The 21936-nt window shown below is 49.1% G+C and overlaps 5 protein-coding genes across 12 annotated transcripts in view; 2 read left to right on the plus strand and 3 right to left on the minus strand.

Annotated features, from left to right (window-relative positions):
- Positions 1–624, plus strand: part of abcf3 (ATP-binding cassette, sub-family F (GCN20), member 3) — a 9776-nt gene extending 9152 nt beyond the window's left edge. The window contains exon 21 of the mRNA XM_083913584.1: positions 209–624. Coding sequence (XP_083769710.1) covers positions 209–367 — 159 coding nt within the window. The 3' untranslated portion in view covers positions 368–624. The remainder of the gene's footprint in view (positions 1–208) is intronic.
- Positions 1–20716, minus strand: part of rpl35a (ribosomal protein L35a) — a 48778-nt gene extending 28062 nt beyond the window's left edge. The window contains exon 1 of the mRNA XM_083913520.1: positions 20706–20716. The gene's annotated coding sequence lies outside the window, so the exon portion shown is untranslated. The remainder of the gene's footprint in view (positions 1–20705) is intronic.
- On the minus strand, positions 6298–12659 carry LOC310947547 (uncharacterized protein). Of its 6 annotated transcripts, none has more exons than XM_083914386.1 (6): positions 12559–12621; positions 11919–12086; positions 8445–8990; positions 8289–8365; positions 7841–8092; positions 6298–6706 (listed from the first exon to the last, which is right to left on the minus strand). In XM_083914386.1, exons 2-6 carry the CDS (start codon positions 12079–12081, stop codon positions 6449–6451), a joined length of 1296 nt encoding a protein of 431 aa, XP_083770512.1. In that variant the 5' UTR covers positions 12082–12086; positions 12559–12621; the 3' UTR covers positions 6298–6448. The 6 variants fall into 6 exon arrangements, with proteins under 6 accessions (XP_083770512.1, XP_083770509.1, XP_083770507.1 ...); XM_083914383.1 differs by having other exon boundaries at positions 7841–8089; positions 8445–9194; XM_083914381.1 differs by having other exon boundaries at positions 8445–9194.
- Positions 12212–16604, plus strand: LOC310947548 (dual specificity protein phosphatase 14). 3 transcript variants are annotated; one of them, XM_083914387.1, is made up of 3 exons: positions 12212–12233; positions 13354–13711; positions 16102–16604. In XM_083914387.1, exons 2-3 carry the CDS (start codon positions 13401–13403, stop codon positions 16325–16327), a joined length of 537 nt encoding a protein of 178 aa, XP_083770513.1. In that variant the 5' UTR covers positions 12212–12233; positions 13354–13400; the 3' UTR covers positions 16328–16604. The 3 variants fall into 3 exon arrangements, with proteins under 3 accessions (XP_083770513.1, XP_083770515.1, XP_083770514.1); XM_083914389.1 differs by lacking the exon at positions 12212–12233 and adding an exon at positions 12249–12314; XM_083914388.1 differs by lacking the exon at positions 12212–12233 and adding an exon at positions 12326–12465.
- Positions 17710–19598, minus strand: polr2d (RNA polymerase II subunit D). Its single transcript, XM_083914573.1, has 4 exons — positions 19285–19598; positions 18842–19022; positions 18064–18159; positions 17710–17949 (listed from the first exon to the last, which is right to left on the minus strand). Exons 1-4 carry the CDS (start codon positions 19355–19357, stop codon positions 17871–17873), a joined length of 429 nt encoding a protein of 142 aa, XP_083770699.1. The 5' UTR covers positions 19358–19598; the 3' UTR covers positions 17710–17870.
- Positions 20717–21936: the final 1220 nt, after the last annotated feature.

The raw sequence follows: 21936 nt of genomic DNA on the forward strand, positions 1-21936 counted from the left end.
CGCACCTCGCTGTGTCTGTGACCTCACCATGTGTGACCTCACCTGTGACCTCACTGCGATGTCATCTGTGACCCCGTATGTGTTTTAGACCTCACCTGTGATGTCACTGTGACCTCACCTGTGATGTCACTGTGACCTCACTGTGACCTCACCTGTGACCTCACCTGTGACCTCACGTATGACCTCACTGTGACGTTGTGTGTTTCAGGGCGGGGTCATCCTGGTGTCCCATGACGAGCGTCTGATCCGCCTCGTGTGTAAGGAGCTGTGGGTGTGTGAGAGCGGCAGCGTGCGGCGCATCGACGGCGGCTTCGACGAGTACCGGGACATTCTGCACGAGCAGTTCAGGAAGGAGGGCTACCTGTGAGCCCGCCCCCTGCTGGGACAGGCCCCGCCCCCGCGGAGGCAGACCACGCCCCTGCTGACGCACGCCCCGCCCCCGTCAGCAGCCAACGAGACGTCGGAGCACAGCGGGGGCGTGGCCTCTCTGCTGCTGCGAGCTGATTGGCGGTTGGCTGATGAGGTCACAGTGAACTCTGGAGGAGGCGGAGTCACGAACTTTCTCTTTGGTTTGTTTTGAATCTTTTTTTTTGTTCAGACAAAATAAACCAATCACAGCCCGGCTCCTTCTTCTTCTTCTTCTCTGACGCTGCAACATGCTAATGAGCTCATTAGCATATCATTAGCATATCATTAGCATAGCATTAGCATATCATTAGCATAAAGGGGACCAAACTCATTCAGAGTTCAAAAATGCTTCTTTCATGTTTTCACACCATTAACAGATGAAATATTAAATAATCTAAAAACATGTTTCTGTGAAGTTTTATGATAATTATGATAATTATCTCATATTTAATCAAACATAATTTGCATCTTTATTTAAACCAAAGTGAACGATCATAAAATAATAAATGAATAAACTCTTTAAACTTTTACAGAAGATGATTTATGAAAGATGACTGGTACTCAGTGGCGTGGCGTGGCGTGCAGCGATGCCCTCACCTCTTCAGCCATCATCATCATGACGCCATGACTCTGCACTTTATGCTTTCAGACCCAAACGCAACACACACACACACACACACACACACACACACACACACACACACACACACACACACACACACACACACACACACACACACACACACACACACACACACACACACACACACACACACACACACACACACACACACACACACACACACACACACACACACACACACACACACACACACACACACACACACACGTCATTTCAAAATAAAAGCCTTTTAAGGGTCAATACAGGAGTGTGAAGTCCAGCAACACTACATCGACCATCTTTAACAACACAACACTACACAACACTACTACACAACACTACACTACACTACACTACACTACACAACACTATACTACACAACACTACTACACAACACTACACTACACTACTACACAACACTATACTACACAACACTACTACACAACACTACTACACAACACTACACAACACAACTACACAACACTACACAACACTACTACACAACACTACACTACACTACACAACACTACACTACAACACTACACTACACAACACTACACTACACAACACAACACTACACTACAACACTACACAACACTACACTACAACACTACACTACACAACACTACACTACAACACTACACTACACAACACTACACTACACTACACAACACTACAACACAACACAACACAACACAACACTACACTACACAACACAACACTACACAACACTACACTACAACACTACACTACACAACACAACACTACACTACACTACACAACACAACACTACAAAACACTACACTACACAACAACACTACACAACACTACACAACAACACTACACTACACAACACTACACAACACTACACTACACAACAACACTACACTACACAACACTACTACACTACACTACAACACAACACTACAACACAACACACCACTACAACACTACTACACAACACTACACAACACGACACTACACTACAACACTACACAACACTACTACACAACACTACACTACACTACACAACACTACACTACACTACACAACACTACACTACAACACTACACTACACAACACTACACTACACAACACAACACTACACTACAACACTACACTACACAACACTACAACACAACACTACACAACACTACACTACACTACACAACACAACACTACACAACACTACACTACAACACTACACTACACAACACAACACAACACTACACTACACTACACAACACTACACAACACAACACTACACTACACTACAACACAACACAACACTACACTACACAACAACACTACACAACACTACACTACACAACAACACTACACTACACAACACTACTACACAACACTACACTACAACACAACACTACAACACAACACACCACTACAACACTACTACACAACACGACACTACACTACAACACTACACAACACTACACTACTACACAACACAACTACACAACACTACACTACAACACTACACTACAACACTACACAACACTACACTACACTACAACACTACACTATACTACACAACACTACACAATACTACACAACACTACACTACAACACTACACAACACTACACTACTACACAACACTACACTACAACACTACACAACACAACACTACACTACAACACTACACAACACTACACAACACTACACAACAACACTACACTACAACACACTACACTACACAACTACACTACACAACAACACTACACTACAACACTACACTACACAACACTACACTACAACACACTACAGCGCATCATCACACAAACACCAGCAGTGTCATAGCAACACACACACACACACCAGCAGTGTCATAGCAACACACACACACACACCAGCAGTGTCATAGCAACACACACACACACACCAGCAGTGTCATAGCAACACACACACACACACACCAGCAGTGTCATAGCAACACACACACACCAGCAGTGTCATAGCAACACACACACACACACACCAGCAGTGTCATAGCAACATCACACACACACACACACACACACCAGCAGTGTCATAGCAACACACACACACACACAGACCAGCAGTGTCATAGCAACACACACACACCAGCAGTGTCATAGCAACACACACACACACACACACACACACACACCAGCAGTGTCATAGCAACACACACACACACACACACACACACCAGCAGTGTCATAGCAACACACACACACACACCAGCAGTGTCATAGCAACACACACACACACCAGCAGTGTCATAGCAACACACACACACACACCAGCAGTGTCATAGCAACACACACACACACACACCAGCAGTGTCATAGCAACACACACACACCAGCAGTGTCATAGCAACACACACACACACACACACCAGCAGTGTCATAGCAACACACACACACACACACCAGCAGTGTCATAGCAACACACACACACCAGCAGTGTCATAGCAACACACACACACACACACACACCAGCAGTGTCATAGCAACACACACACACACACACACACACACACCCGCAGTGTCATAGCAACACACACACACACACCAGCAGTGTCATAGCAACACACACACCAGCAGTGTCATAGCAACACACACACACCAGCAGTGTCATAGCAACACACACACACACACACCAGCAGTGTCATAGCAACACACACACACCAGCAGTGTCATAGCAACACACACACACACACACACACACACCAGCAGTGTCATAGCAACACACACACACACACCAGCAGTGTCATAGCAACACACACACACACACCAGCAGTGTCATAGCAACACACACACACACCAGCAGTGTCATAGCAACACACACACAAACACACACACCAGCAGTGTCATAGTAACACACACACACACCAGCAGTATCATAGCAACACACACACACACACACACACAGACAGACACACACAGACACACACACACACACACAGACAGACCCACACACACACTCACACACTCACACCCTCACACACACACACACACACACACAGAGACACACACACTCTAATCAAACATAAACGCTGTGTAATCACTCACATCACGTTAGCTTGATTAATGCTGAGTCACGCTAGCTAGCCGCTGATGCTAGCCGCTGATGCTTGGCGCTGATGCTAGCCGCTGATGCTAGCCGCTGATGCTAGCCGCTGATGCTAGCCGCTGATGCTAGCCGTTAGCATGGTGCGGCCTCTCTTTAGCGTCCAGCTCTGCTTTAAACTTGTTCCTGTGATTAAACACGAGCTGAACTCTGAACATTAATTACAAACTTCCGTATTCTCGTGAATCACACTGACGCGGCCGCTCGTGTCCGCTCCGCTCGTGTCCGCTCAGCGCTGCCGCTCTTTGCCGCGGATCCAATCAGAAGACGCGCACGCGATGACGCTGCAGGCGCCAGTGAGCCCACCTGGACGCTGATTGGTTAACGCCACAGGTGCGTTAGCATTGACCTTAAGCTGCCGCGCGCCCGCGCTGCTGCTCCTGAGGGCGTGAGGGCAGATTAGCAACCATGGCAACAGATGATGCTGAATGATGATTGGATAAAAACAGATGAAGCTGAATGATGATTGGATAAAAACAGATGATGCTGAATGATGATTGGATAAAAACAGATGATGCTGAACGATGATTGGATAAAAACAGATGATGCTGAATGATGATTGGATAAAAACAGATGATGCTGAATGATGATTGGATAAAAACAGATGACGCTGAATGATGATTGGATAAAAACAGATGATGCTGAATGATGATTGGATAAAAACAGATGATGCTGAATGATGATTGGATAAAAACAGATGATGCTGAACGATGATTGGATAAAAACAGATGATGCTGAATGATGATTGGATAAAAACAGATGATGCTGAATGATGATTGGATAAAAACAGATGACGCTGAATGATGATTGGATAAAAACAGATGATGCTGAATGATGATTGGATAAAAACAGATGATGCTGAATGATGATTGGATAAAAACAGATGAAGCTGAATGATGAGTGGATAAAAACAGATGAAGCTGAATGATGATTGGATAAAAACAGATGATGCTGAATGATGATTGGATAAAAACAGATGATGCTGAATGCTGATTGGATAAAAACAGATGACGCTGAATGATGATTGGATAAAAACAGATGATGCTGAATGATGATTGGATAAAAACAGATGATGCTGAATGATGATTGGATAAAAACAGATGATGCTGAATGATGATTGGATAAAAACAGATGATGCTGAATGATGATTGGATAAAAACAGATGAAGCTGAATGATGATTGGATAAAACTCTAAACGCCCCCCCCCCCCTGAAATGAAGAGAACTGTGGGAAACACTTTAATACATATTTGAATATTTATTAAAAATATATAAAAAAAAAATATTCCTGATTCTGTTTAGACCAGAAGAGAAGGAGTCCACCACTGCTCACACTGATGCAAAATGACTCAAACTTGAAGCAAAATGACTCAAACTTGATGCAAAATGACTCAAACTTGATGCAAAATGACTCAAACTTGATGCAAAATGACTCAAACTTGATGCAAAATGACTCAAACTTGAAGCAAAATGACTCAAACTTGATGCAAAATGACTCAAACTTGATGCAAAATGACTCAAACTTGATGCAAAATGACTCAAACTTGAAGCAAAATGACTCAAACTTGATGCAAAATGACTCAAACTTGATGCAAAATGACTCAAACTTGAAGCAAAATGACTCAAACTTGATGCAAAATGACTCAAACTTGATGCAAAATGACTCAAACTTGAAGCAAAATGACTCAAACTTGATGCAAAATGACTCAAACTTGATGCAAAATGACTCAAACTTGATGCAAAATGACTCAAACTTGATGCAAAATGATTAAAATGATGAATGATGAGTCGTTGGAGGTCTTGAGGACAGAAACCCGTCTTCTTGGTGGAGACGCTGGTATCCATGGTAACGTCCTCAGTGGGGGGAACGCTCCTGTTGGTGCTGGTGTTTCCAGGGGACAGAGGGACAGTGGGTCAGGGGGGACAGAGGGGACAGGGGGGACAGAGGGTCAGGGGGGACAGAGGGACAGGGGGTCAGGGGGGACAGAGGGTCAGGGGGGACAGAGGGACAGAGGGTCAGGGGGGACAGAGGGTCAGGGGGGACAGAGGGTCAGGGGGGACAGAGGGTCAGGGGGGACAGAGGGTCAGGGGGGACAGAGGGTCAGGGGGGACAGAGGGTCAGGGGGGACAGAGGGTCAGGGGGTCAGGGGGGACAGAGGGTCAGGGGGGACAGAGGGACAGAGGGTCAGGGGGGACAGAGGGTCAGGGGGGACAGAGGGTCAGGGGGGACAGAGGGTCAGGGGGGACAGAGGGTCAGGGGGGACAGAGGGACAGGGGGGACAGAGGGTCAGGGCCGGGGCGTCTCTACAGCTCCGGCGCCCTCGCTGCAGCCGTGTCCCGCCGCGTCGTGTCTCTCAGATGAGGCAGGACGGCGTCCGTGTAAAAGCGCTCCAGCTTGGACAGAGTCTCCTCCCACAGCTCGGGGTCAAAGGTCACCGGGACGATGGCCGTCTCCCTCCGGGTGAAGACGGCGAGGTCGGCCCGCCGCAGACCCGTCACCGCCAGCTGGACCTGGATCTGTGTGTAGTAACTGTGCGACGTCTTCAGCCGGTAGACCGGGGACTGGGACAGGAAGACAGGACAGGAAGTCAGAGACGGGACAGGAAGTCAGAGACGGGACAGGAAGTCAGAGACGGGACAGGAAGTCAGAGACGGGACAGGAAGTTAGAGACGGGACAGGATGTTAGAGACGGGACAGGAAGTTAGAGATGGGGACAGGAAGTCAGAGACGGGGACAGGAAGTCAGAGACAGGACAGGATGTTAGAGACGGGACAGGAAGTTAGAGACGGGGACAGGAAGTCAGAGACGGGACAGGAAGTTAGAGACGGGACAGGAAGTTAGAGACAGGACAGGATGTTAGAGACGAGGACAGGAAGTCAGAGATGGGGACAGGAAGTTAGAGACGGGGACAGGAAATTAGAGACGGGGACAGGAAGTTAGAGAAGGGGACAGGACATTAGAGATGGGGACAGGAAGTTAGAGACAGGACAGGAAGTTAGAGACGGGGACAGGACATTAGAGATGGGACAGGAAGTTAGAGACGGGGACAGGAAGTTAGAGACGGGGACAGGACGTTAGAGATGAGGACAGGACGTTAGAGACGGGACAGGAAGTCAGACGGGACAGGAAGTCAGAGACAGGACAGGAAGTCAGAGACGGGGACAGGACATTAGAGACGGGGACAGGACATTAGAGACGGGGACAGGAAGTTAGAGAGAAGGACAGGAAGTTAGAAACTGGGACAGGAAGTCAGAGACGGGACAGGAAGTCAGAGACGGGGACAGGAAGTTAGAGACGGGACAGAAAGTCAGAGACGGGACAGGAAGTCAGAGACGGGGACAGGAAGTTAGAGACGAGCATGTTAGATACGGGGACGGGAAGTTAGAGACAGGACAGGAAGTTAGAGACGGGACAGGACGTTAGAGACGAGCATGTTAGATACGGGGACGGGAAGTTAGAGACAGGACAGGAAGTTAGAGACGAGCATGTTAGAGACGGGGACGGGAAGTTAGAGACAGGACAGGAAGTTAGAGACGGGACAGGACGTTAGAGACGGGGACAGGAAGTTAGAGACGGGACAGGAAGTTAGAGACGGGACAGGACGTTAGAGACGAGGACAGGAAGTTAGAGACAGGACAGGAAGTCAGATATGGGGACAGGAAGTCAGAGACATTTGTGGACAGTGATGTTTTTACCCCTCCAGGCTCCCGTCCGTCCTGGTCCCGCAGCTCCAGGCAGAAGGTGCGGTCGTCCCTGCAGGCGTCCTCCACGCGTCTGTCCCTGTGTTTGTACGGACACTTCACCTCCAGGCAGAGCAGCCGCCGCCCGCTCACGCTGTCCGTCACCATGCCGTCAGGACTCGCCGCCAACCAGGGGCGGCGGGCGTCGATGAACAGACCGCACGCCTGAACCGAGACCGGGCGCCCCAACGCAGCGCTCTTCATCTGCTGCAGGACGACATCATCACCAACGTCACCATCACCATCATCATCATCTTCATCATCATCATCATCATCATCACCATCACCATCATCATCACCATCATCATCACCATCATCATCATCATCACCATCACCATCATCATCATCACCATCTTCATCACCATCATCTTCATCATCTTCATCACAGGTGTGGTAACTGTACCTGGTAGCTGCGGACCGCCTCCGCCTCCATCTGGACCCCCCAGGACATGGCCCTGGTCTGGACTCTGGGCCCCTCCCCTGTGGAGTCAAAGCCTCGTGTTATTCTGTTGTTTGTTGTTTTGAGTTCAGCACGTGTGGCGTCGGGGGCGTGGCCTACCTGTGACGGCGGACAGGTAGGAGGGGGGCGGGGTCTTGCTCTTGCCGTTGATGAAGCGGCAGTGAGCGATGCGGTGAGCCACAGAGGCCGTGATCCGGTTCCTCCTCCAGCTGAACCAGTCCTGGTTGGTGCTCTGTCCGCGGGTCAGGACCTCCACGTCCTCCACAAAACCCGGGTCCAACTGGACCCCCAGACTCACAGGGATCTGCTCCGGTGCTGGACCAGGGTTCACCTGAGGGGGGTGTCCTGCACCTGGACCTGGGTTCACCTGAAGGGGGCGTCCTGCACCTGGACCTGGGTTCTCCTGAGGGGGGCGTCCTGCACCTGGACCTGGGTTCACCTGAGGGGGGCGTCCTGCACCTGGACCTGGGTTCTCCTGAGGGGGGCGTCCTGCACCTGGACCAGGGTTCACCTGAGGGGGGCGTCCTGCACCTGGACCTGGGTTCTCCTGAGGGGGGCGTCCTGCACCTGGACCTGGGTTCTCCTGAGGGGGGCGTCCTGCACCTGGACCAGGGTTCACCTGAGGGGGGCGTCCTGCACCTGGACCTGGGTTCTCCTGAGGGGGGCGTCCTGCACCTGGACCGGGGTTCACCTGAGGGGGGCGTCCTGCAGGGGACCTGAGTCTGGGTGCAGGTGCAGGTGTCGGGGTCTGGATGCTCGGGTGGTACCGGACCTTGGGGATGACAGTTGTGAGGGTCCGGTCTGATGCTGGGACCTGGTCTTGGTTCTGGTTCTGGGTCTTCATGTCGACTTCATCACAACAGGAAACAAAAGAAAAAGAAAACCTCAATAAGTCAAACGCTTCTGTGTCCTCTAGGAGCATAAACGTGTGCTAAAGTGTCCTCTAGGAGCATAAACGTGTGCTAAAGTGTCCTCTAGGAGCATAAACTTGTGCTAAAGTGTCCTCTAGGAGCATAAACGTGTGTTAAAGTGTCCTCTAGGAGCATAAACGTGTGTTAAAGTGTCCTCTACGAGCATAAACGTGTGTTAAAGTGTCCTCTAGGAGCATAAACGTGTGCTAAAGTGTCCTCTAGGAGCATGAACGTGTGCTAAAGTGTCCTCTAGGAGCATAAACGTGTGTTAAAGTGTCCTCTAGGAGCATAAACGTGTGTTAAAGTGTCCTCTAGGAGCATGAACGTGTGCTAAAGTGTCCTCTAGGAGCATAAACGTGTGTTAAAGTGTCCTCTAGGAGCATAAACGTGTGTTAAAGTGTCCTCTACGAGCATAAACGTGTGTTAAAGTGTCCTCTAGGAGCATAAACGTGTGCTAAAGTGTCCTCTAGGAGCATAAACGTGTGCTAAAGTGTCCTCTAGGAGCATAAACGTATGCTAAAGTGTCCTCTAGGAGCATAAACGTGTGCTAAAGTGTCCTCTAGGAGCATAAACGTGTGCTAAAGTGTCCTCTAGGAGCATGAACGTGTGCTAAAGTGTCCTCTAGGAGCATAAACGTGTGTTAAAGTGTCCTCTAGGAGCATAAACGTGTGTTAAAGTGTCCTCTACGAGCATAAACGTGTGTTAAAGTGTCCTCTAGGAGCATAAACGTGTGCTAAAGTGTCCTCTAGGAGCATAAACGTGTGCTAAAGTGTCCTCTAGGAGCATAAACGTATGCTAAAGTGTCCTCTAGGAGCATAAACGTGTGCTAAAGTGTCCTCTAGGAGCATAAACGTGTGCTAAAGTGTCCTCTAGGAGCATAAACGTGTGTTAAAGTGTCCTCTAGGAGCATAAACGTGTGTTAAAGTGTCCTCTAGGAGCATAAACATGTGCTAAAGTGTCCTCTAGGAGCATAAACGTGTGTTAAAGTGTCCTCTAGGAGCATAAACGTGTGCTAAAGTGTCCTCTAGGAGCCTAAACGTGTGTTAAAGTGTCCTCTAGGAGCATAAACGTGTGCTAAAGTGTCCTCTAGGAGCATAAACGTGTGCTAAAGTGTCCTCTAGGAGCATAAACATGTGTTAAAGTGTCCTCTAGGAGCATAAACGTGTGTTAAAGTGTCCTCTAGGAGCATAAACGTGTGCTAAAGTGTCCTCTAGGAGCATAAACATGTGTTAAAGTGTCCTCTAGGAGCATAGGCGTGTGTTAAAGTGTCCTCTAGGAGCATAAACGTGTGCTAAAGTGTCCTCTAGGAGCATAAACGTGTGTTAAAGTGTCCTCTAGGAGCATAAACGTGTGCTAAAGTGTCCTCTAGGAGCATAAACGTGTGCTAAAGTGTCCTCTAGGAGCATAAACGTGTGCTAAAGTGTCCTCTAGGAGCATAAACGTGTGCTAAAGTGTCCTCTAGGAGCATAAACGTGTGCTAAAGTGTCCTCTAGGAGCATAAACGTGTGCTAAAGTGTCCTCTAGGAGCATAAACGTGTGTTAAAGTGTCCTCTAGGAGCATAAACGTGTGTTAAAGTGTCCTCTAGGAGCATAAACGTGTGTTAAAGTGTCCTCTAGGAGCATAAACCTGTGTTAAAGTGTCCTCTAGGAGCATAAACGTGCGCTAAAGGGTCCTCTAGGAGCATAAACGTGCGTTAAAGTGTCCTCTAGGAGCATAAACGTGTGTTAAAGTGTCCTCTAGGAGCATAAACGTGTGCTAAAGTGTCCTCTAGGAGCATAAACGTGTGTTAAAGTGTCCTCTAGGAGCATAAACGTGTGTTAAAGTGTCCTCTAGGAGCATAAACGTGTGCTAAAGTGTCCTCTAGGAGCATAAACGTGTGTTAAAGTGTCCTCTAGGAGCATAAACGTGTGCTAAAGTGTCCTCTAGGAGCATAAACGTGTGCTAAAGTGTCCTCTAGGAGCATAAACGTGTGTTAAAGTGTCCTCTAGGAGCATAAACGTGTGTTAAAGTGTCCTCTAGGAGCATAAACGTGTGTTAAAGTGTCCTCTAGGAGCATAAACCTGTGTTAAAGTGTCCTCTAGGAGCATAAACGTGCGCTAAAGGGTCCTCTAGGAGCATAAACGTGCGTTAAAGTGTCCTCTAGGAGCATAAACGTGTGTTAAAGTGTCCTCTAGGAGCATAAACGTGTGCTAAAGTGTCCTCTAGGAGCATAAACGTGTGTTAAAGTGTCCTCTAGGAGCATAAACGTGTGTTAAAGGGTCCTCTAGGAGCATAAACATGTGTTAAAGTGTCCTCTAGGAGCATAAACGTGTGTTAGTGTCCTCTAGGAGCATAAACGTGTGCTAAAGTGTCCTCTAGGAGCATAAACGTGTGTTAAAGTGTCCTCTAGGAGCATAAACGTGTGTTAAAGTGTCCTCTAGGAGCATAAACGTGTGTTAAAGTGTCCTCTAAGAGCATAAACGTGTGTTAGTGTGAACTCTAGGAGCATAAACGTGTGTTAAAGTGTCCTCTAGGAGCATAAACGTGTGTTAAAGTGAACTCTAGGAGCATAAACGTGTGTTAAAGTGTCCTCTAGGAGCATAAACGTGTGTTAAAGTGTCCTCTAGGAGCATAAACGTGTGTTAAAGTGTCCTCTAGGAGCATAAACGTACCTAAACATACCTGGGTTCACCTGAGGGGGGCGTCCTGCAGGGGACCTGAGTCTGGGTGCAGGTGCAGGTGTCGGGGTCTGGATGCTCGGGTGGTACCGGACCTTGGGGATGACAGTTGTGAGGGTCCGGTCTGATGCTGGGACCTGGTCTTGGTTCTGGTTCTGGGTCTTCATGTCGTCTTCATCACAACAGGAAACAAAAGAAAAAGAAAACCTCAATAAGTCAAACGTTACAAAATTCGTTACTTGGGCTTTTACTTTGAAAAACTAGAATATCAGAGGACCGGAAGTTTTCTTTTTAATGTCGTCACATCCGGAGTAAACAGGTGAGAGACCCAGACTCCGTGCACGGAACCGTCGGATTAACAGAACCCCTCAGTGCGGACACACCACGGGCTCCAGAGCGGGTGTGTCACATTTAACCGCGGGTTCGAGTCCGACTCTGGAGTTCGGCTTCGGTCTGAACTCAGCATGAAGGTTTAATCCCGGGGTTAAAGGCCGAACACCGGGCAGCGGCCCCGGAGCCCGGGACCGGGACCGGGGCCGGGGGGCGTTAAAGTGCGTCACACACAGCGTCACAGTGTTTACGTTTATTATTAATATTAAATCTATTGAAGTTAAAGTCAGAGTGGAAACAACAGGAAGTCTCACCTCAGTCTGTGAAACACAAGTGAAACTGACTCTGGGTCCCGTGACACTGAGAGGGCGTGTGTGTGTGTGTGTGTGTGTGTGTGTGTGTGAGGGTGTGTGTGAGGGTGTGTCTCTGTGTGTGTGTGTGTGTGTGTGTGAGGGTGTGTCTCTGTGTGTGTGTGTGTCTGTGAGGGTGTATCTCTGTGTGTTTGAGTGTTAGTGTGTGTGTGTGTCTGTGTGTGTGTGTGTGTCTCAAAATGCGGAAATATAAAGACAGATAACTTTATTTGTCCCTGAGGGGAAGTGACGTCATCGTAGCAGCGGAGCAGAACAATCAGAAATATTAAATATAAATGTTTGTAATTATTTGCTGTTTGTATGTAAATCTGCACTTTTATTTATTCCTGTTATGCTGTAAATGGTAACACTGTGTGTTCATATATCTGTATACCAGACACGCGCTGTATCGTCAGGATGGCCGAGCGGTCTAAGGCGCTGCGTTCAGGTCGCAGTCTCCTCTGGAGGCGTGGGTTCGAATCCCACTTCTGACAGGAACCTTTTGTTTTAGTTTAAAGGTTCACAACACGATACTAAATGTATAAATAATAATTAGAGTAAATGTGTTATTTATATTTATTTACAGTTTGGAGGTTCTTGTCTTTGATTGAGTCCATTTCACTCATCTTCTTTGTCTCTTCAGTATAAATATATAAATATAATATTAAAGTATTAAAGCTTCACTCACTTCATTATTACTCTGGAGCAGGAGCTGTGATGCTCTTAGTTTTGGACTTTAACTTTAAAGTGTTTCCACAGCGTAACCTTGATTCTCTAACGGTGTGGCATCGGTGGTGCAGCGGGTCATGGCGGTCTCCCTGGTGGCCCCGGGCCTGTACCTCAGCGGTCTGGACTCGGCCCTGAACCTCAGCGTCCTCTCCAGCAGGAACGTCACGCTCATCATCAACGCCAGCGGGCTGGAGGACGTGTCCTACCCTCCGCTGGACGGCCTGCGCGTCCTCCACGTGCCCGTCCAGGACCGCCCCCACGCCCCCCTCAGCCGCTACTTTGACCCGGTGGCTGAACGGATCAACCAGAACCACACGGGGACCACGCTGGTCCACTGCACCGCCGGCAGGAGCCGATCGCCCGCCCTGATCATGGCCTACCTCATGAGGTGCGTGCTGCTTTTGCGTCTCTTTGCGGTAGTTCTGCGTCTCTCTGTGGTGGTTTTGCGTCTCTTTGCGGTGGTTTTGCGTCTCTTTGCGGTGGTTCTGCCTCTCTCTGTGGTGGTTTTGCGTCTCTCTGCGGTGGTTTTGCGTCTCTTTGCGGTGGTTCTGCGTCTCTTTGCGGTGGTTCTGCGTCTCTCTGCGGTGGTTCTGCGTCTCTTTGCGGTGGTTCTGCGTCTCTCTGCGGTGGTTCTGCGTCTCTTTGCGGTGGTTTTGCGTCTCTCTGCTGTGGTTTTGCGTCTCTCTGCTGTGGTTTTGCGTCTCTCTGCGGTGGTTTTGCGTCTCTTTGCGGTGGTTCTGCGTCTCTCTGCGGTGGTTCTGCGTCTCTTTGCGGTGGTTTTGCGTCTCTCTGCGGTGGTTTTGCGTCTCTTTGCGGTGGTTTTGCGCCTCTTTGCGGTGGTTTTGCGTCTCTCTGCTGTGGTTTTGCGTCTCTCTGCGGTGGTTCTGCGTCTCTTTGCGGTGGTTCTGCGTCTCTTTGCGGTTGTTTTGTGTCTCTCTGCGGTGGTTTTGCGTCTCTTTGCGGTGGTTTTGCGTCTCTTTTCGGTGGTTTTGTGTCTCTTTGCGGTGGTTCTGCGCCTCTTTGCGGTGGTTCTGCGCCTCTTTGCGGTGGTTTTGTGTCTCTTTGCGGTGGTTCTGCGCCTCTTTGCGGTGGTTCTGCATCTCTTTGCGGTTGTTTTGCGTCTCGCTGCCGTGGTTTTGCGTCTCTCTGCGGTTGTCTTGCGTCTCTTTGCGGTGGTTTTGCGCCTCTTTGCGGTGGTTTTGCGTCTCTTTGCGGTGGTTTTGCGTCTCTCTGCGTCTCTTTGCGGTGGTTCTGCGTCTCTTTGCGGTGGTTTTGCGTCTCTCTGCGGTGGTTTTGCGTCTCTCTGCGGTGGTCTTGCGTCTCTCTGCGGTGGTTTTGCGTCTCTTTGCGGTGGTTCTGCGCCTCTTTGCGGTGGTTCTGCGTCTCTTTGCGGTGGTTTTGCGTCTCTTTGCGGTGGTTTTGCGTCTCTTTGCGGTGGTTTTGCGTCTCTCTGCGGTGGTTTTGCGTCTCTCTGCGGTGGTTTTGCGTCTCTTTGCGGTGGTTTTGCGTCTCTTTGCGGTGGTTTTGCGCCTCTTTGCGGTGGTTTTGCGTCTCTTTGCGGTGGTTTTGCGCCTCTTTGCGGTGGTTTTGCGTCTCTTTGCGGTGGTTTTGCGTCTCTCTGCGGTGGTTTTGCGTCTCTTTGCGGTGGTTTTGCGTCTCTTTGCGGTGGTTCTGCGTCTCTCTGCGGTGGTTCTGCGTCTCTTTGCGGTGGTTTTGCGTCTCTCTGCGGTGGTTTTGCGTCTCTTTGCGGTGGTTCTGCGTCTCTTTGCGGTGGTTCTGCGTCTCTCTGCGGTGGTTTTGCGTCTCTCTGATGTGGTTTTGCGTCTCTTTGCGGTGGTTCTGCGTCTCTTTGCGGTGGTTTTGCGTCTCTTTGCATCTGCGTCTCTCTGCGGTGGTTTTGCGTCTCTCTGCGGTGGTTTTGCGTCTCTTTGCGGTGGTTTTGCGTCTCTCTGCGGTGGTTTTGCGTCTCTTTGCGGTGGTTTTGCGTCTCTCTGCGGTGGTTCTGCGTCTCTTTGCGGTGGTTCTGCGTCTCTCTGCGGTGGTTCTGCGTCTCTTTGCGGTGGTTCTGCGTCTCTCTGCGGTGGTTTTGCGTCTCTTTGCGGTGGTTCTGCGTCTCTTTGCGGTGGTTTTGTGTCTCTCTGCGGTGGTTTTGCGTCTCTTTGCGGTGGTTTTGCGTCTCTTTACGGTGGTTCTGCGTCTCTTTGCGGTGGTTTTGCGTCTCTCTGCGGTGGTTTTGCGTCTCTTTGCGGTGGTTTTGCGTCTCTGCGGTGGTTTTGCGTCTCTTTGCGGTGGTTTTGCGTCTCTTTGCGGTGGTTTTGTGTCTCTCTGCGGTGGTTTTGCGTCTCTTTGCGGTGGTTTTGCGTCTCTTTGCGGTGGTTTTGCGTCTCTCTGCGGTGGTTTTGCGTCTCTTTGCGGTGGTTTTGCGTCTCTCTGCAGTGGTTCTGCGTCTCTCTGTGGTGGTTTTGCGTCTCTTTGCGGTGGTTTTGCGTCTCTCTGCGGTGGTTTTGCGTCTCTCTGTGGTGGTTCTGCGTCTCTCTGCGGTGGTTTTGCGTCTCTTTGCGGTGGTTTTGCGTCTCTCTGCAGTGGTTTTGCGTCTCTCTGTGGTGGTTTTGCGTCTCTTTGCGGTGGTTCTGCGTCTCTCTGCGGTGGTTCTGCGTCTCTCTGCGGTGGTTTTGCGTCTCTCTGCGGTGGTTTTGCGTCTCTCTGCGGTGGTTTTGCGTCTCTCTGTGGTGGTCCAGTATGTCCCAGTACCTTCCTAAGGATCTCTGGTCTCTGCAGGTCTGAAGGTCTCAGTCTCCGGCGGGCTCATGAGGTGGTTCTGGGTCAGCGTCCGTTCGTCCGTCCCAACGCTGGGTTCTGGAGGCAGCTGATGGACTACGAGAGGACTCTGTTCAGCAGGAACAGCGTCAGGATGGTGAGGACGTCTGCTGGAGTCCTGCCTGAAGCGCTGCAGGACCCCGAGGACACCGCCGCACCTGAGGCAGCGTACTGCCTCAACGTGTGACGGACGGACGCCGCACCTGAGGCAGCGACTGCCTCAACGTGTGACGGACGGTCCCTGCACCTGAGGCAGCGACTGCCTCAACGTGTGACGGACGACCACCGCACCTGAAGCAGCGACTGCCTCAACGTGTGACGGACGGTCCCTGCACCTGAGGCAGCGACTGCCTCAACGTGTGACGGACGCCGCACCTGAAGCAGCGACTGCCTCAACGTGTGACGGACGCTGCACCTGAAGCAGCGACTGCCTCAACGTGTGACGGACGCACCTGAAGTGACGTCCGTGTTTTTATAATAAAGAGGATTAAAAACCACTGATGCTGTTTGATAACTTTACTCCTTCCTTCGTACCTTTCACAATAAAAGCCCTTCCTGTGTCTCGGCGTCCCTGGCAGGCGGTTCACAGGTGTGAAGGTCTGATTCAGGCTCCAGGGGCCGTCTCTGGACATGTGACCCCCCTCAGCCAATCAGCACCTTTGTTTATTTAAGTGCATTCAAACGGTGACGCATCATGTGACGATCCTGGTCCCACCTGGATCATGGCACCACCTGGATCCAGGTGGTGCCATGATACCTACACCTGTGAACATTGATCAGCGATGTGCTCGGCCTGCCAGGAACCCAGATCCAGGACGTACCAGGACCCACCTGGATCCTGGTACCACCTGGATCCTGGTACGTCCTGGATCATGGTACCACCTGGATCCTGGTACCACCTGGATCCTGGTACGTCCTGGATCATGGTACCACCTGGATCCTGGTACCACCTGGATCCTGGTACGTCCTGGATCATGGTACCACCTGGATCCTGGTACCACCTGGATCCTGGTACGTCCTGGATCATGGTACCACCTGGATCCTGGTACCACCTGGATCCTGGTACGTCCTGGATCATGGTACCACCTGGATCCTGGTACCACCTGGATCCTGGTACGTCCTGGATCCTGGTACCACCTGGATCCTGGTACCACCTGGATCATGGTAACACCTGGATCCTGGTACCGCCTGGATCCTGGCGACACCTGGATCATGGTCTCAGTCGTGTTGGAGACTGAAGCAGATCTGATCTGATGGAACATTTATTGACCCTGGAGGGAGGAGAATCAGGAAGAAGCAGAACCACCACAGTCCAGTCCAGTGTGGTGTGGTCCAGGATCAGGATCAGGACCAGGATCAGGACCAGGATCAGGACCTGGACCAGGACCTGGAACAGCACCAGGATCAGGACCAGGACCTGGATCAGGATCTGGATCAGGACCTGGATCAGGATCAGGACCAGGATCAGGACCAGGACCTGGATCAGGACCAGGACCAGGACCTGGATCAGGACCAGGACCAGGATCAGGACCAGGACCAGAGACGTCCTTTAAAAACTGATCACAGCAGTCGAGTAAAAAAGACAAAGAGGGTTTTATTGTGGCGGCAGAAGGAAGTCAGGAATAATGTGTGGGTTCAGTCCGTTCAGGGTCAGAGGGGCGAGGGGGGTCTCAGACCGGGTCCTGGTCTCAGACCGGGTCCTGGTCTCAGACCGGGTCCTGGTCCTGGTCTCAGTACTGGAAGCTTCTCTTGGTCTGGATGTCGTCCAGGATCTGCTGCAGCTCCTCGTCTTCAAACCGACCCTCCAAACTGAAAACACACACACACACACACACCAACAGTTAAGCCGTCTGCAGGACCAGAGGGAGCCGTGGACCCTGGTCCTGGTCCTGGTCCCGGTGCTGGGAGGTGGATCAGACTCACCTGGGGATCAGGGCTTTGGCCTCCTCTGCAGCTTCAGGACACAGATTTGCTAAACTGGCCAACTCGAACTTATGCAGCTTCTTCTGGAGCAGGAGACTGAAACAGAGAGAGGACCAGTGTGTGTGTGTGTGTGTGTGTGTCTCATCTGCGGACAGCAGTGATGGTCTCCCTGCCTCGTCTGTCTGTCTCACCTGTCTGTCTCACCTGCCTCACCTGTCTGTCTCACCTGCCTGTCTCACCTGTCGACCGTCTCACCTGTCTCACCTGTCGCCCGTCTCACCTGCCTGTCTCACCTGTCGCCCGTCTCACCTGTCGCCCGTCTCACCTGTCGCCCGTCTCACCTGCGCACGGCCGTGATGGTCTCCCTGTCTCACCTGTCTCACCTGTCGCCCGTCTCACCTGTCGCCCGTCTCACCTGCGCACGGCCGTGGTGGTCTCCCTGTCTCACCTGCCTGTCTCACCTGTCTGTCTCACCTGTCTGTCTCACCTGTCACCTGTCTCACCTGCCTGTCTCACCTGCCTGTCTCACCTGTCGCCCGTCTCACCTGTCTGTCTCACCTGTCACCTGCCCGTCTCACCTGCGCACGGCTGTGATGGTCTCCCTGTCCCACCTGTCTGTCTCACCTGTCGCCCGTCTCACCTGTCGCCCGTCTCACCTGTCGCCCGTCTCACCTGTCGCCCGTCTCACCTGTCTGTCTCACCTGTCGCCCGTCTCACCTGTCGCCCGTCTCACCTGTCGCCCGTCTCACCTGTCTGTCTCACCTGTCGCCCGTCTCACCTGCGCACGGCCGTGATGGTCTCCCGGTTCTTGAAGCGGCTGAATCGAGCCGTGTAGTTGAGCGTCTTCATGAAGACTTCAGAAAGCTCCTGCTCGTCCTCGGCGCTCTCGTTCTGCTGCTTCCTGTGCTCCAGCAGCATGTGCACCTCCGAGTTCAGCAGGGTCTCCGCGTTCTCAAACTCTGTCACCACGGCAACCACAACAACAACAACATCAGAACCACAACAACAACAACATCAGAACAACAACAACAACAACATCAGAACCACAACAACAACAACATCAGAACAACAACAACAACAACATGTGGACCTCAGAGTTCAGCAGGGTCTCCGCGTTCTCAAACTAAATAAGTAAATAAGTAAACAAACCTTAATCTGGTTTAATAAAGAGGTAAATAAATAAATGAATAACTAAGTAAACAAACAAACAAACAAACAAACCTTTGGGGAACAGCAGCTGTGAAGCATCTTCTTCCACATCACCGACAGCAGCAGCAGCGCCTCCCGCCGCCATGACACCCAGCAGCTAACGGCTAACAGCTAACAGCTAACGGCTAACAGCTAACAGCTAACGGTCCGCGGGGCTCGAGCGGCAGCGGCAGCCGGTACCGGGGGGTGAGCGCGGACTCCCGGGGGTGAGCGCGGACTCCCGGGGGGTGAGCGCGGACTCCCGGCGGGGTGACGGTGAACTGTGAGCGGGTTTGAAGGTTCAGGTCCCGGGTGCAGGTCTCAGTTCGGCGCCTTCACACACACACAAAAACACAACAACCACTTCCGGTTACCAAACAACCACTTCCGCTAGTCTCCTTCTTCTTCTACGGTTTTTGGCGCTTTCCCGCCTCCAGCAGGTCTGAAAAACCCCTTCAAAATAAAAGCATCTGCGTTTCCGTTAAAGTTCTTACAACAATAAAACAGCGTTTTTAAAAGTGTCAGCAGCAGAATAGAATTAATTCTCCTCTGCGCCTCCGTGTAAAACATTACAATACTGTTTACTTTGTTCCTGCTATTGTTATTTTTAATATTTTCTGTGTTTGTATTTAATGTTTCTTCTTCTCTGTTTCTGTCCACGCTGCTGCTGTGATCAGAGAGTTTATCTAGTTTTATTTTATTTATTAATATTAACTCATAGTCTGCTGTTAATGTGCGGTTTTAAATTAAGAAATATATTTTTAAAAATCTAATTAGTTTATTCTGCTTCCGTTTGTTTGTCTGAGTTTAGAGTAAACGTCACTTATTATCTTTAATAACCTTTCATAACCTTTAATAACCTTTAATAACCTTTAAAAACCTTTAAAAACCTTTAATAACCTTTAATAACCTTTAATAACCTTTAAAAACCTTTAATAACCTTTAAAAACCTTTAATAACCTTTAAAAACCTTTAATAACCTTTAATAACCTTTAAAAACCTTTAATAACCTTTAATAACCTTTAATAACCTTTAATAACCTTTAAAAACCTTTAATAACCTTTAAAAACCTTTAATAACCTTTAATAACCTTTAATAACCTTTAAAAACCTTTAATAACCTTTAATAACCTTTAATAACCTTTAATAACCTTTAAAAACCTTTAATAACCTTTAATAACCTTTAAAAACCTTTAATAACCTTTAATAACCTTTAAAAACCTTTAATAACCTTTAAAAACCTTTAATAACCTTTAAAAACCTTTAATAACCTTTAAAAACCTTTAATAACCTTTAATAACCTTTAAAAACCTTTAATAACCTTTAATAACCTTTAAAAACCTTTAATAACCTTTAATAACCTTTAAAAACCTTTAATAATGAACGAAACAATAATAATGAAATAATAAATAACTTTAACGGCTGACAAACGCAGTGAAACAGGAAGCGGAAACGCGTCACTGAAGCAGGAAACACATGAATCTGTCCCTGGTTGACGTGCGTAAATTCCGTGAGCGTTGGTGGTATAGTGGTGAGCATAGCTGCCTTCCAAGCAGTTGACCCGGGTTCGATTCCCGGCCAACGCAGCACATTTTGAATTTAGTCCTCTTTGTTTTAATAATATATTTACATATATAAATATATATATGTAAATATATATGTAAATCTATATGTAATATAGAATAGAATAGAAGTGGTTTATTGATCCTGTATAAATAAAACACAATAACAGGAGAAGACTCTTCTACAGGAAGTAAGAAGCAGTTTGTTTCTCTGTCAAACCTTAAATGATTGTTTTTATTCTTCACATCATTGAATTTATTCATACCTTATAATTTATTCATAAATTATAATATATTCATAAATGATGACGTGTTATGAACGTGTTGCTGCAGGTTTATTTCTGTGTAACGTGTAAAAAAGAGTCGTTCACGAGGTCAAATCACGCTTTTATTCTTTTATTCATGAGTAAGAAACAAAACTACACTCCCAGCCTCACTGACCCCAGGGGCTTTTATTGTGAAAACCTGCTGTTTCCTGTGCGGGTCCTGCAGGTCGTGACTCAGTTCAGGACTCAGGAGACCAGCTCCCGTCCCTCCCCTGTTTAGCTTAATCTGTCGTGTGTCGGTAGTTTTGGTGAAGCTTAATCTGTCGTGTGTCGGTAGTTTTGGTGAAGCTTAATCTGTCGTGTGTCGTAGTTTTGGTGAAGCTTAATCTGTCGTGTGTCGGTAGTTTTGGTGAAGCTTAATCTGTCGTGTGTCGGTAGTTTGGTGAAGCTTAATCTGTCGTGTGTCGGTAGTTTTGGTGAAGCTTAATCTGTCGTGTGTCTGTAGTTTTGGTGAAGCTTAATCTGTCGTGTGTCGGTAGTTTGGTGAAGCTTAATCTGTCGTGTGTCGGTAGTTTTGGTGTTTAGCTTAATCTGTCGTGTGTCGGTAGTTTGGTGAAGCTTAATCTGTCGTGTGTCGGTAGTTTTGGTGAAGCTTAATCTGTCGTGTGTCGGTAGTTTTGGTGAAGCTTAATCTGTCGTGTGTCTGTAGTTTTGGTGAAGCTTAATCTGTCGTGTGTCTGTAGTTTTGGTGAAGCTTAATCTGTCGTGTGTCGGTAGTTTTGGTGAAGCTTAATCTGTCGTGTGTCTGTAGTTTTGGTGAAGCTTAATCTGTCGTGTGTCGGTAGTTTGGTGAAGCTT

This window comes from Echiichthys vipera (genome assembly GCF_963691815.1).
Source record: "Echiichthys vipera genome assembly, chromosome: 5".
NCBI lineage: Eukaryota > Metazoa > Chordata > Actinopteri > Perciformes > Trachinidae > Echiichthys > Echiichthys vipera.

Bases quoted from the DNA above. Each gene is read 5' to 3' on its own strand.
- polr2d (XM_083914573.1), bottom strand. From the start codon at position 19,357: ATGGCGGCGGGAGGCGCTGCTGCTGCTGTCGGTGATGTGGAAGAAGAT. The intron at 19,023-19,284 runs GTTTGTTTGTTT...CCGTGGTGACAG, and splicing joins ACAGCTGCTGTTCCCCAAAG to AGTTTGAGAACGCGGAGACC. The intron at 18,160-18,841 runs GTGAGACGGGCG...TCTCTGTTTCAG, and splicing joins ACCATCACGGCCGTGCGCAG to TCTCCTGCTCCAGAAGAAGC.
- LOC310947547 (XM_083914381.1), bottom strand. From the start codon at position 12,081: ATGAAGACCCAGAACCAGAACCAAGACCAGGTCCCAGCATCAGACCGG. The intron at 9,195-11,918 runs GTATGTTTAGGT...GTTGTGATGAAG, and splicing joins CCCCCCTCAGGTGAACCCAG to TCGACATGAAGACCCAGAAC. The intron at 6,707-7,840 runs GTAAAAACATCA...TTCCTGTCCCAG, and splicing joins ACGGACGGGAGCCTGGAGGG to TCCCCGGTCTACCGGCTGAA.
- LOC310947548 (XM_083914387.1), top strand. From the start codon at position 13,401: ATGGCGGTCTCCCTGGTGGCCCCGGGCCTGTACCTCAGCGGTCTGGAC. The intron at 13,712-16,101 runs GTGCGTGCTGCT...TGGTCTCTGCAG, and splicing joins ATCATGGCCTACCTCATGAG to GTCTGAAGGTCTCAGTCTCC.